This window comes from Bos indicus x Bos taurus, chromosome 2 (assembly GCF_003369695.1).
Source record: "Bos indicus x Bos taurus breed Angus x Brahman F1 hybrid chromosome 2, Bos_hybrid_MaternalHap_v2.0, whole genome shotgun sequence".
NCBI lineage: Eukaryota > Metazoa > Chordata > Mammalia > Artiodactyla > Bovidae > Bos > Bos indicus x Bos taurus.
The window spans coordinates 121,339,233-121,352,708 of NC_040077.1; the positions used below are offsets into that span (position 1 = coordinate 121,339,233).

The 13,476-nt window shown below is 42.9% G+C and overlaps 1 protein-coding gene across 2 annotated transcripts in view; it reads right to left on the reverse strand.

The window, feature by feature from the left end:
- The window catches only part of KHDRBS1 (KH RNA binding domain containing, signal transduction associated 1), a 33,860-nt gene extending 20,774 nt beyond the window's left edge, over positions 1-13,086 (reverse strand). For both annotated transcript variants that reach the window (XR_003506741.1, XM_027517507.1), the window contains exons 1-2: positions 12,412-13,086; positions 118-242 (exon numbers count right to left, since the gene is read on the reverse strand). Coding sequence is in view for 1 of the 2 variants with exons in the window: in XM_027517507.1 (XP_027373308.1) it covers positions 118-242; positions 12,412-12,793 (507 nt within the window). In the remaining variant the exon portion in view is untranslated. The remainder of the gene's footprint in view (positions 1-117; positions 243-12,411) is intronic.
- Between the last annotated feature and the right edge of the window lie 390 nt (positions 13,087-13,476).

Below are 13,476 nucleotides of genomic sequence, written 5' to 3' on the forward strand. Positions count from 1 at the left end.
CCAAGCCCACAATCTCTGTAAATCTTTTGTTACAGCCGGTGCTACAAGACACACCACATACTACATACTCTCATACTACGAAGACAACTCAAAGAAATGAGGCACTCTTTCCCTTACCTTGGGATACTGCTTGACAGGTATCAGAACCCTCTCCTTCAGCTTCATGTTCTTGTGAGAAAATAAATCCAAGTAATTCTCCTCATCGTCCTTTTTTGAATCCCCTTTCTGAATCTTCTCAATTTCTGAATAGGACAAACAGAAATTTAATTTAGCTTTGTTCTTTTAAATAAAGGCAAAATTCTAAGTCTACTTAAAGCAGTAAGAGGGAATAGTGTAATGAGACCAAATATTAATGAACAGTTCAGATGAATAGTGCCTTAATTTCAAATAGAGACAGCACCAAAGCTAGATGAAGTTGACTAGGAAACCGAAAGCCTGCCTCTTTTTATTTACTTGGCTATGCTGGCTCTCAGTTGTGGCATGTGGGATGATCTCTGAGTCGTGTGGGATCCTTCGCTGCACATGACTCTCTAGTTTTGGCTTGCAGGCTTAGTTGCTTCGCCACATGTGGGATCTTAGTTCCCTGACCAGGGATTGAACCCACATCCCCTGCATTGGAAGTCTGGAGTCTTACCCACTGGACTACTACTTTGAGGGAAGTCTCAAAGCCTCCCTCTAGTAAGGGCAGTTTGTTCTTTACTTTCAGCTGAAACCTCTACAGAGACATTCCAATGTTCTTTAGACAGGAGTGAGATGAGCAAAGAGGGATAATTAAACTGAAAAAAATTAAAACCTCCATCAAGAAAAAGTCCAAAGCCATATCTTTATTATTATTATTCTATTTATTCATTTTGGCTGCACTGGATCTTTGCTGCTGCACTTGGGCTTTCTCCAGCTGTGGTGAGCGGGGGCTACTCTCCAGTCGCAGTGCTTCTGCTTCTCCCTGTGGTGGCTTCTCTTGCTGTGGAGCACAACCCCAAGGCGAGCGGGCTCAGTAGTTGTGGTGCACCGGCTTAGTTGCCCTGAGGCAAGTGGAATTTTCCTAGAGGGATCAAACCCATGTCCCCTGCATTGGCAGGTGGATTCTTAACCACTAGACCACCAAGGAAGTCCCCAAAGTTGTATCTTAATGAAGAGACAAAGTTAATTTAACTACACAACTGAGAGTCCTATTAAAATTTTCTAACAGTAGTGCTTTGGATAGGAGTAGTCCTTAAAAGTTTGAAAGACCTCGGTTTTACTCTGCCACTCACTCGTTGTGTGAACTCTGAAAAGTTTAACTGTTCTGAACTTTGATGTCCTCATTTGTAAAATGGACGTATTATCTACTTCAAGAGGTTGCTATAAAGACAGAATAAAGTAACATGCAGGGACTTCCTTCGTGTTCCAGTGGCTGGGACGCCTCTCTCCCAATGTAGCGGGGCCTGAATGTGATCCCTGGTCAGGGGACTAGATCCTGCATATAGCAATTAAAAAGATGCTGTATGCCCCAACTAAGACCTGGCACAGCCAAATAAATAAAGTAAAATATGCAAATATGCTAATTAAAGCCCATTTCTTTCTTTCTGCTTTTCCTTTTGGCCATGCAGGATCTTAGTTCTGCCCCCTGCAGAAGTCCGGAGTCTTCACCACTGGACCACCGGGGAAGTTCTAAAAGCACATTTCTTAGGAAGTGTTTTAATATCTACTTAACACTCTCTAGCCCAAATTCACTCAGTGTCCTAAAGGAAAAAATGCACCAAGGTAATTTCAATTCACAGGTTAAGACAGTTTTATCAGCTAGAACCTTAGTATCCCAAAAGATTCCTATCATTAGGGAACTCCATTCATTCATTCATTCATTTAGTGATTCCAAGTGTTTGAGTGCTTCCTATGGTGAGGCACATGAAGGGACAGGTATAGGTATGATCACTAAGCACCATGGAAAACTTACTAAGGGCCAGGCACTTGGCCCTCTAAAGTATAGGAGAAACCACACAATCAGTCAGACATGGTCCCAATCTCCACTATGTCTATATACAAGAAGTACCAGTATACGAAGCTGGCGATGAAGAATAGTTAACAGCTACAAAAGGAGTACTAACAGAGATGGGGGCAGAGTATGGAGGCAATGAATATCAGCAATTAAAATATTATACTATGGTCCACTGAGAATAAAAAAAAATTTTATACGCCCTAAAATCAGTGGAACACTTTAACTAACACAATGTTCTCCTTATACAACATTTCCAGTGTTTCTATCTTCCAGATTTTAAAAAAACTTTTTGGCCATGCCAAGGGGCATGTGGGATCTTAGATCCCCAAGCAGGGGTCAAATCTGTGCTCTCTGCACTGGCAACATGGAGTCTTAACCACTGGACCAACAGAGAAGTCCCTATCTTCTGTAATTTAAAGATAAGGGTTCTCAAGCTTCAATATGCAGCAGAATCATCTTGATGGCTAGTTCAACTAGACTGCTGGGACCCAATCCCAGTCTGGGAATGCATTTAGGATTGTGTTAGGAATCTGCATTTAAAACCATGACCAGGTCATTCTGATATTGCTGCCCTAAGGTTCACACTTCAAAAACCACTAGTTCAATATATGGGCTTCCCCTGTGGCTCAGATGGTAAAGAATCCGCCTCAAATGTGGGAAACCCAGGTTCGATCCCTGAGTCGGGAAGATCCTTTGGAGAAGGAAATGGCAATCCACTTCAGTATTCTTGCCTAGAGAATTCCATGGACAGAGGAGGGTGGCGGACCTTTATATACCTTAGTATATAAAGATATAATACTTTAAACACATTCTGCAAATCTAAACCTTTAACAAACTTTAAAAAATAACTGTTTAGAATAAATCTAGCTATGATGTAGGAAAGTTACTGAGACTCACAGAGTTCAGAATTCCAAACTGAAGGCTTCTCTGTTTATTAAAAAGCCTAAACTGAGATGTTATACACTTAAAAGAACCGTAAATGACCATGCTCTTTGCACTCCTATTTTTCATTGCTTGGAGTAGAAAGCAAATTTAACCTTACAATCAACAGACTAAATGCTTCATTCAACACCCTATTTGTTCACTGTTTCACTGCCTGTGTATCCTGACCTCCACTCCTTCCCATTTACTGCTAATATTAACTTTGCAGTCACTGGTTTTGAGCTACCATCTCTGAACACACCTCTTCTAGAGCTTCTGGGCTGGTCAACTGGGTACTTAAAATCTTCAAATGTCCTACAGGAACAAAGATGCCACATTTCAAACCAGAATACACCACTGAGGAGCTTCTAAAAACGTGGCACAAGTTACATACGTCATCTCACCCATGTCTCTGTGTGCTCTAACTGCTGCCATCTAGTCAGGCCCTTCAGCTGTACTTTCTACCACTTTCCAGAAACTTTAATTGGTCAGAACAAGAAGCTAAGACTCGAAATCTGTTAATCTGTATTCCCATAGGAAGCAGGGCTGCAAACGTTGAACCTAGTAGAAAGGTTTAATATCAATGAAATGTGCCCTGTGAATATAAGGCCTTTCTAAAACATGGATCTGGGACTTCCCCGGTGGTCCAGTGTTTAAATAAGACTCTCTGCTCCCAATGCAGGGGGCCTGGGGTTTGATCCCTGGTCAGGCAACTAGATCCCACACACCCCAACTAAGACCTGGCACAAACAAATAATAATAAATAAGCAAAATTTAAAACACAGATCCTTCTGCTATGTTTTGAATGAGGTAGATTTAATTAGGATCCCCTTGTCCACTTACCTTACAATTTAAAAAATAATATTAAAGCATTTTTTAGAGAATTCAGAGAACAATGATTTAAATAAAACAGGACTGAAATGATAAATCAATCACAGGGTTAGCCTAGAAAGCAAAAGAAGCAATTTGAGCCTTCAAAGAGAGTCATCTTCCACTTTTGGAAGGGGAAGGACCAATCCTTTATTCAGTGCCTGCTGCTGCTGCTAAGTCACTTCAGTTGTGTCCAACTCCGTGCGACCCCATAGATGGCAGCCCACCAGGCTCCCTTGTCCCTGGGATTCTCCAGGCAAGAACACTGGAGTGGGTTGCCATTTCCTTCATCCAATGCGTGAAAGTGAAAAGTGAAAGTGAAGTCCCTCAGTCGTGTCCGACCCTCATCGATCCCTTGGACCGCAGCCTTCCAGGCTCCTCCGTCCATGGGATTTTCCAGGCAGGAGTACTGGAGTGGGGTGCCATTGCCTTCTGCCTATTCAGTGCCTACAATACATCAAATTCTATACAAATATGACCCCATTTATACTCAAACATTACTGGGTGAAACAGCTGGTACTATCCCTATTTTACAACTGAAGAAACAAACTCAGAGAAGTTAAATCTCTAAGTCAGAAAGCTGTTGAAGTAGTACCCAAATAAGGATTAAAACCCAGGCTTTCTCTAACTTCAAACCTCATGCTTTTATTATTGCCTCTCAATAGGCAGAGAGGGGCACACTTTAAGTGAAAAAAGAGCTACTTTTGTAAAGTTTTGGGAAATTCAGCTTATACCCCCAGACAATGTCATCCACCTAAATGCAACAAAAGGGCTCTATCGACACCTCAGATGTTCAGCTGCCTGATCTTTTTCTTTTTCAATTTCTCTCCTTAGCCTCACTTCTTGTGGAGAGCTAACAAGCAGGCTGTAAAGGGAAGGAAAAAAAAAAAATAAGGTGACGCTTCCTAGAAATGCCTTACCCGCAGGCAAAAGTACTTCTAGACAATCTTTGTGAAATTGACTCCTTTAAAAGATCTTTTCTTGGGTCTCTGGAGACCTTGGATGTCCCAAGAGTCAAAGAAAGAAAAAGTATCCTGTAAACAACACAGAGAGGTGACCTGTTTGGTTCAGAGTCAGATGCTGACAATAATCATTATCTTACCCTTTTGGGTTTCCCTTTGTCTTTATAATGAGGATTATCCTCACTTAACAGGTGCAGAAATCCTGTCCAACATCACAAAATTAATGACAGAGGAGGTATTTAAACCCAGGTTATTCTGTATGTCAGTTAGCAAATTCAATCAGTGTTGTGGCATTTCTTCTACTATAACTTAACCTTTCCTTTTTTGGTAGGCCTTATCACAACCGTATTGTAAGTGCCAAAGGATGAGAAGTGCTTCTTAAATGTATGTCTGAGAGGAAAACCTGAGTTTTGAAGCTAAACAGAACTGGGTGTGAGTCCCAACTCTGCTACATGCTTGCTGTGTGATCTTGGGGCAAGTTGTTAAACCTCAGTCTTGCTTCTTACTTTTAAAAAGGAAGATTTTTTTTTTTTAAACAGAAAAAAGATTTCATGAACAGAAAAATATTAATACTAGAGAAGTTAGAAAAAATTATATACAGATTTTATTAACTGGCCTGGCTTAACTAAAAATGACTATCATGTACAATCCATTAACTGAACATTTAATAAATGCTACATAAGGAGCAAGACAGTCATGATTTTCTGACTAAGGCATCCAGAGATAGTGTTTCTAGAAGGGCAAGATTCACAGGTATCTGCTCCAAAAGGTCAGGTGTCACGCCCTTCTCCAGAATATCAATGTATTCACTTCAAACATCTAACAACAGCACTCCTGCCCCTGCTATCAACCATTTCTGGACCCCTTCATCACTGCCATTTATAATACAGTGCCTAATAGACAACAGGCATCTATAAACATATATCAAATTAAAGAAATATTCCATTAACACTCTCAACTTCCCTTAACAATTCATATAACTTTACCATTCCCAAGTTTATAGTTCTCTGCCCTGTATCTTGTCTGTTGGTAAATCCTTATGGATTCACAAGTCCAATAAGTTTATTAACTTTGTATAAAGCCACTCCATTCTTTTCATTTTTCAAATTAATTATTCTGTAAAGTAAGAACACAAAGCTACACATTTTTAATTTTATTTAGGGTCATGAGCCCTTACAGACTAACTCCCCAGAAAAACAGACACGGTATTTCACATACAATGTTAACTAAGGGTGGGTATTGGCTCAAAAAAAAAAAAAAAAAAAAGCTTCAAAGCCTGAGTTAAGAGCCCTCTAAGAGGGGTTCAATTCCCATATTTCAAGATAATGGCAAACTCTATCATGGCCTATTGACCATGGTCTCCCAAATCTCTTTCTTAGGGTACAACTTACAGTTTAGGGCTTTTTTTTCCTTTTAAAAACAAAACAAACAAACCACTTTATCTTAAAATAATTGTAGATTTACATGCAGTTTTAAGAAATAAGAGATTCCCTATATCCTTCACCCACTATTCTCTATGATAACATTTTGCAGGTCTATAATACAATATCATAACCAAAAAATGCAATTACAATCTACTGACTTTATTTGGATGTCATCAGTTTTGCATGTACATGTGTGTGTGTGCACGCGTGTGTGCTTAGCTCTATGCAATTTAATCAGATTCACTCGACCACCACCAGTGTTGGTACAGAACGACTCCAGTACACCACAGAACACAAAGTTCCCTCATGCTGCCCTTTTATAGGCACAGTCACTTCCCTTCCTCTCTCCTTCACACTGGCAATCACTGATGTTCTCCAACTCAAATTATTTTGTCTTTTTAAGAATGTTAAATTAATGGAATTATACAGTATGCAATCTTTTGAGACTGGCTTTTTCATTCAGCTAATTCTCTTGAGGGAATTCCTTAGCTGTCCAGTGGTTAGGGCTTGGTGCTTTCCCTGATGCTTTCACCAGGGCTGGGGTTCAATCCCTGGTCAGGGAATCAAGATCTTATCTTTTTTTTTTTTTTAACTGTTGAGTAGTATTTCATGGTATGGATGTACCACAGCGAAACTATTCATCAACTGGACATATATGGCTTATATCCAGTTTTCGGCTATTATGAAAATTCATGTACAGGTTTCCTATGAATGTGAATTCTAATTTTTCTGGGATAAATGCCCACAAGTGTAATTGCTGAGTCATATGGTAAACACATGTTAAGTTTTGTTAAAAACTGTTTTATCTGAAATTTATTCATGCTAACAACATTTTAATTTTTCTGGTATTACATGTTCCATAAAAACAATATTGTACCACATGGATAAAGCCTTATGGGATTGACCTTTTCATATAACATTAGATTTCTAAGATCTCTCCATGTTGTGGCATTCAGCTATAGTTTTCATTTTCACTGCTGTATTTCATTTTGAAAACTTCTCAGTATCCAATCAATGATGAAATAAGGTACACCATTTTATTACTGAGGCATTCACGAATAAAAGTTTGAGCATATTCCCAATACATTCCTATTTTCCTAGATAAAACAACCATGAAGTTGTTGCAAATGGTAAATGCTGCCTCTTTCTTTCCTAGTATTTATATTCATACCTACAAAGACATCCCTCAGTGTCCCAAGAAGACTGGTCCCAGGACCACACCCCCATACCAAAATAAGCGGATTTCAAGTACCTTGTATAAAATGACAAAGTACTTGTAGATAACCTACACACACCCCCTTGTGTACTTCAAATTATAACGTCTAATACAATGTAAATAGTTGGAAATACAAGGTAAACCACTGCAAAGCCAATTCAAGTTTTGTTCTTTGGAAATTGTGGAATCCCCCTACCCCTGAATATTTCTGATTCACTGTTGGTTGAATTCACATACATGAAGAAACTGTGGATATAGACAGCCATTATTTGGTCTATATAGGTCCTCTTCAATTCCACTTCTTGGGTTTAATAGGTCTTGCCAGAGGTCTGTACAATCATAGCTACAGTTTTTCTAGTTGTCATGTACAGATGTGAGAGTTGGACCATGAAAAAGGCTTAGTGCCAAAGAAATGATGCTTTCAAATTACGGTGCTGGAGAAGACACTTGAGAGCCTCTTGGAATGCAAGGAGATTATATCAGTCAATCCTAAAGGAAATCAGCCCTGAATTCACTGGAAGGACTTTCGGTGAAGCTCCAATATTTGACCACCTGATGTAAAGAGCTGACTCACTGGAAAAATTCCTGATGCTGGGAAAGACTGAGGGCAGGAGAAGGGGGTGACAGAGGATGAGATGGTTGGATAGCCTCACCAACTCAATGGATGTGAGTTTGAGTAAACTCGAGAGATAGTGAAGGATAGGGAAGCCTGGCTGACTGCAGTCCATGGGGTCACAAAGAATTGGACATGACTTAGATGTATTTAAATACATAAAAAAAAGATGTATTTCTATAGCACATTGTAAATAAAATACAGAAATTAACTATTTGAAATTTAAATAGGTTTTTGTTTGGAAATATTCTGAACTGACGTGTTTTTTTGGCCTTGCCATGCTGCATGCAGGATCTGTTTCCTAACCAGAGATCAAACCCATGCCCTCGGCAGTGGAAGCGTAGAGTCTTAACCACTGGACCACCAGGGAAGTCCCTGCACTGAGTGCTTATGGAAAATGAACTGCTGAGTATCCTTTCAAGATCATCTGGGGATTGTTAATCTATTCAAAATGTTTACTTATTCCTGAGTCATTTATACTGACTTGTACTTTCCCAGTTATAAAAAGTAGAAAAAGAACACTGATATATATAAAAACATCTTATATTTATTATATAAGTATTTAACACAAATACTATGATAAATTATTTGTTTCAGAAAACAAGCATGGGTACCCTGAAAGTCCTTGTACTTCTGCAAACGCATTTAATTGTCATCATAGTTGATTATCAATTTGGCTAATATAGAAGTCTATATTCAAAATCAAAATCCTTCAGAATTGTGTTGATATTTTTCCATCATGCAATGAACATGAATATTCATTCACCAACTATTTAGTAAGAAGCCACTTTGTGCAGTACTCTTAAAGGAACAGAAGACACAGCTGTGAACAAAGCAGACAAAAGATCCCTGCCCTGGTAGAGCTGACATTCTGGTCATAAAGAGGGGGTAGCCAACAAGCAAACACATTAACTACAACATATGGTGCATCAGATGCTGATAAGTACAAAATAAGGTTAAGCTGAGAAAGGGAGAGGGAGGGCTGGGAAGGCCAGAATGGTCTGGTTCTTGTGGCACCTCTTGGGAAACGGGCAGAGCTGCCTGGAGGAGTCACAGTCCCAAGTGCTATGCTCTCTGGGTTTCCTCCTCCTTCTATGTCTTGGTCTCGTTACCTTCACTGATCTGTTGGCTAGACTATGATGTGTTCAGATTTTCTTTTAATATTTTAGCACACATAAATTTTTTTGTGTACAATTTGTTGCAGGCACTATAGTGAGGGATGGGGGAGTGGTGAGCAAAGAGGTTTAGGTGTGAGGATCCAGACTTAGACTGACTTCAAATCTTCCTTATGAAGTTTATTGATTTTGTTACCTTAGGCAAATTATTTAATCTGCTTGTCTTGGTTTCCTCATATGTAGAAATAAACATAAGAGTAATAAGAGTAACTTCCTCTTAGTAAGGTTAATAGTTGATGTAAAGTGCTCAGACCAGTGTCCAGCATCCAGCATAGTGTTAGTCGTATTTTTCCTACACGTATCCTCATCACAGAGTTTAACTACTATTGTCTTCTCAGTCTCATTTCCTCACAATTGGTCAACTTTACTACAATCCCTTTTCCAGATCATTCAAAAATATCTTAAATTAACTATACTCAACTTAAAAAAACCTTAAAAGCTGGGTCCAACATATATCAACATTTATCCATGCTAAGAGTCTTCCTGGGTAGCTCAGCTGGTAAACAATCTGCCTACAATGCAGGAGACCCAGGTTCAATTTCTGGGTCTGGAGGTTCCCCTGGAAAAGGGATAGGCTACCCACTCCAGTATTTTCGGGTTTCCCTGCTGGCTCAAATACTAAACAATCTGCCTGCAATGCGGGAGATCTGGGTTCGATCCCTGGGTTGGGAAGATCCCTAGAGGCAGGCATAGCAACCCACTCCAGTATTCTTGCCTGGAGAATCCCCATGGACAGAGGAGCCTGGCGGGCTATAGTCCATGGAGTTGCAAAGAGCTGGACATGACTAAACCACTAAGCACAGCACACTCATACTGAGAAGTATTCACGTTTCCCAAGTCAGCTCTCTCAATGAGCCAGCATTACCTCAACCCCCTTTCTCCAATTAAAATTCAATTTGGTTAAAGAAAAAAAGACATAAAAAAAGCTTTGGACTTCTCCAGTGGTCCAGTGGTTAAGAATCCATCCTGCAATGCAGGGGACCTAGGTTTGATACATGGCCCTGGGGTCTAAGATCCCACATGCCACAAAGTAATGAAGCTTATCGGTGGAAACTAAGACCTGACACAGTCAAATAAATAAATTATATATATTTTTTAAAAAGTGAGAGGAAAAAAAGCTCAAATTAAAAAAAAAAATTAAAGCACGCTCTCTTGTGACAAAAGTTAAGCAGTAAGAGAACGGTGAAAATTTTATGTTAACTTATAAGGATCAGGCTTTCCTGGTGGCTCATATGGTAAAGAATCTGCCTGCAATGCAGAAGACCTGGGTTCGATCCCTGGGTAAGGAAGATTCCCCTGGAGGAGGGCATGGCAACCCACTCCAGTATTCTAGCCTGGAGAATCCCATGGACAGAGGAGCATGGTAAGCTACTGTCCATGGGGTCACAAAGAGTCGAACATGACTGAGCAACTAACACCTTCACTATAAGGATTAAGTTTTTGATAGCTACTCTAAGAAATCGTATTTTACTTAAAAGACTAGACTAGCACTGGACACCTGATGTGCGCAGAATGGCAAGAAAAATTTTGTGTTTTCATCCTAACTGTGTACCACAAATTTACAACTAGGAGAAAATTGGTGGCAAGTTATTAGCTAATGATTATAGGTCAAAAGGAACTGTGCCAGAGCTTTTTATACAACATTTAATCCTCACAATTCACCACCCCACTTTACAGATGAGCTTAGTGAGATTCAGAAAGTTTCCCAAGAGTAGATGACTAGTCAAGAGCTAGAATTTCAAACCCAAGTCAACACCTTACAGTTTTAAAGTTTATTTTATTCTCACACATGTAATCTGGACTGTTTGAAGATGCAAAATAAAAATAAGACCCATCAACTTTTACCATTGTCTGAAGTTCTTGAACCTACGCGTACTTGCTTTCAAACAACTGGTATTTGCTATATGCAAGACAATATGAAAAACATAAAGATTAAAAAAATCTTTCCTTGCCCTCAAAGAGTTTGCCAGAAGAACACAATGAACAGTAATGTTTCAAACAATCTGACTGTGTTAGAGAAGAGCAAAGCACAGAGTTGAAACCGTAAGCAGTTTATTTAAATGTTATTCTTGAATGTCTCGGGCTTTGTTTACTGTTTAAAAGTAAAGGTCTCTGATGTTGGGAGATAGAGAACAAACGCAGGGGAAAAGGTATTTTCATATGGGGCCTGTCCATTATTTCAATCCTGCCAAAGGGTCCAACTACTCACTCAGTGTTGGAAGGTTTTGAATTTTTATTTGGTTATAAAATTTAGGTATCATAAGACACTCTTATTATACCGTTTTAACAAGAAGAGAGAGCAAAATAGGCGGCTTTCGGGAGAAATCAGAGCGACTAGATGATGGCTAGTTTTGAGCAAAAAAGGAGCGCTAGTCTACAGACAGAGAACAAAGACTACTATTCCTTATCTGTTTCACTACTGAAAAGAGCAGGGGAGGAGGCCACGCAAACTTCTGTCAATTTTTTCCCCCATCTGATTGGGAATGCCACGCAAACCATCCTTAACCTCTCTCTATCACCCCTTCACCGTCTCTAGGTTTATTTTTTTTCCCCTTTCTTGAATGCACAACACACATTATAAAATAAAGGGATCCAAAACGTCTGGCTCGGCAGAAATGACCATCTTATTGCCGAGATCGGAAATATAATTCGGAAAACCTCAAGCTCGGATTCCCACAGGTTGCTCCTGCCTCCAAGCAACTCAAGCTCCAGTTACCGCTAAGTCCGATCGGCCCCTGCGGCCGCGGCGCGCTGGACAGGGCACCCCAGTCTCACCCCATCTCACCTCAACCCCCGCCCCCACTCACGGTCCCTCCGGGCTCAGGCTGCCTTCACCTCCTACACTCTCAGTTGAGGCGCCGACCGCCACCCGCGATCAAACAAGCTTCCCCTTTGGGGGAAGGGGGAGATGAAGGTTCCTTTCTGGAAGAATCTGAGCACTCGGAGCGCAGGGCAGCTGTAAGAGGGGAGGCGGAAGGGTCGGCCAAAGGGGCGGGGAACGCGGCATTTATCCATCAAGATCTTTGCGCTAAGAGATCGCCAAGTTCCCTCCGGGCCTCCACTGCAGCCTAGAAATTCTCCCTCGCACTCTGGGCCGGGATGGGAACGTGGGATCTTAAGCTTCCGAAGATGAGGATGAGAGGAGTCCACGACTGCCTGCGTCCTCAGGGAACGGGAAGCAAGAGGAACAAAGCCGCTACCACCCATGCCCCCGGGTGGCCGGGCGACCCAGAGGGACCCCAGAGGCCCGCTTACCTGCCGTCAGCAACTGCATGGCGTGAGTGAAGGACGGGTCGAGCGAGTCCTTCTCGGCCATGAGTTCGGGCAGATACTTGTTCTCTGGCTCCATCTTGACGGAGGCAGTGGCTGAGGGGGGCAGTAGAGGGGTCGGCGCTGGACCGCCCACTGTCGCGTCGGGACCGGTGGCCGAGGGCGGCAGCAGCGGTGGCGGCTGCGTGGCGGGCGAGGCCCGGGCACCCCCGCGAGACCCTCCTCCGCCTCCCCGGGACCGGTGAGGCAGCGGCGGCTGCCGAGGGGGCGCCTGACGCACAGAGGGGTGGGCACCTGAGGGGTCCATGGAGCCGCTGCGGCCCGAGGACCGGCTCATGCGCGCGGCGGGGTCGTCCCGGCGCTGCATTGGGAAAGATGTGCGATTAAGGGATCGAGGAAGCGACGCGGTAGCGGCGGAGGCCCGAGCGGCGGCGGCCCGAGCGGCGGTTGGCGGGGGTGGGAGAGCGGGAGCGACAGCGACCGAAGCCGACCCGAGCGACCCAGCAAAAGAGAGCACCGGAAATGAGGCGGCGCGCGTGCGCAGCCAGCCACCGGCACCGCCCTTGGGTCTCTCCGCGGAGAACAAAGTCCCCGGTCGGGCCACGGCGCCTGCGCACCGCCGCGGAGTCCGAAGAAGTCGCCTCCCCGCTCCCCTTTTTCCCTCTGAGCCCTCCAGGCCTGGTACTTGTGCGCGTGCGCGGGAGGCCGCGGGCTCCGTTCGTTTCTTTTCCACGTGACTCGGCGTTAGCGGGACACGTGTCTCCTCCCTTTTCTGGCCGAGCGCACAGAGGGGGCGGGGGCTGTGGAATGTCTTTGTCTGCGCGCGAGCCCGCGGAGTGTGGGGCGGGAGACCTGTTACTCGCTGGGCCACGCCTCCAACGGCTGAGCTGGGGGTGCGGGGGGGACCCGGGGGGGATGCCTGTACTGAGTCGGGTGGGTCGGGGTGGGGGGTGGTTACTGAAGAATGAAAGGAGACCCTCCCGGGAGATGCGGGAGGGGAAGGAGAGAGAATTGGGGCTGACTGGGCAGAAGGAGACGAGGGTGAGAGGC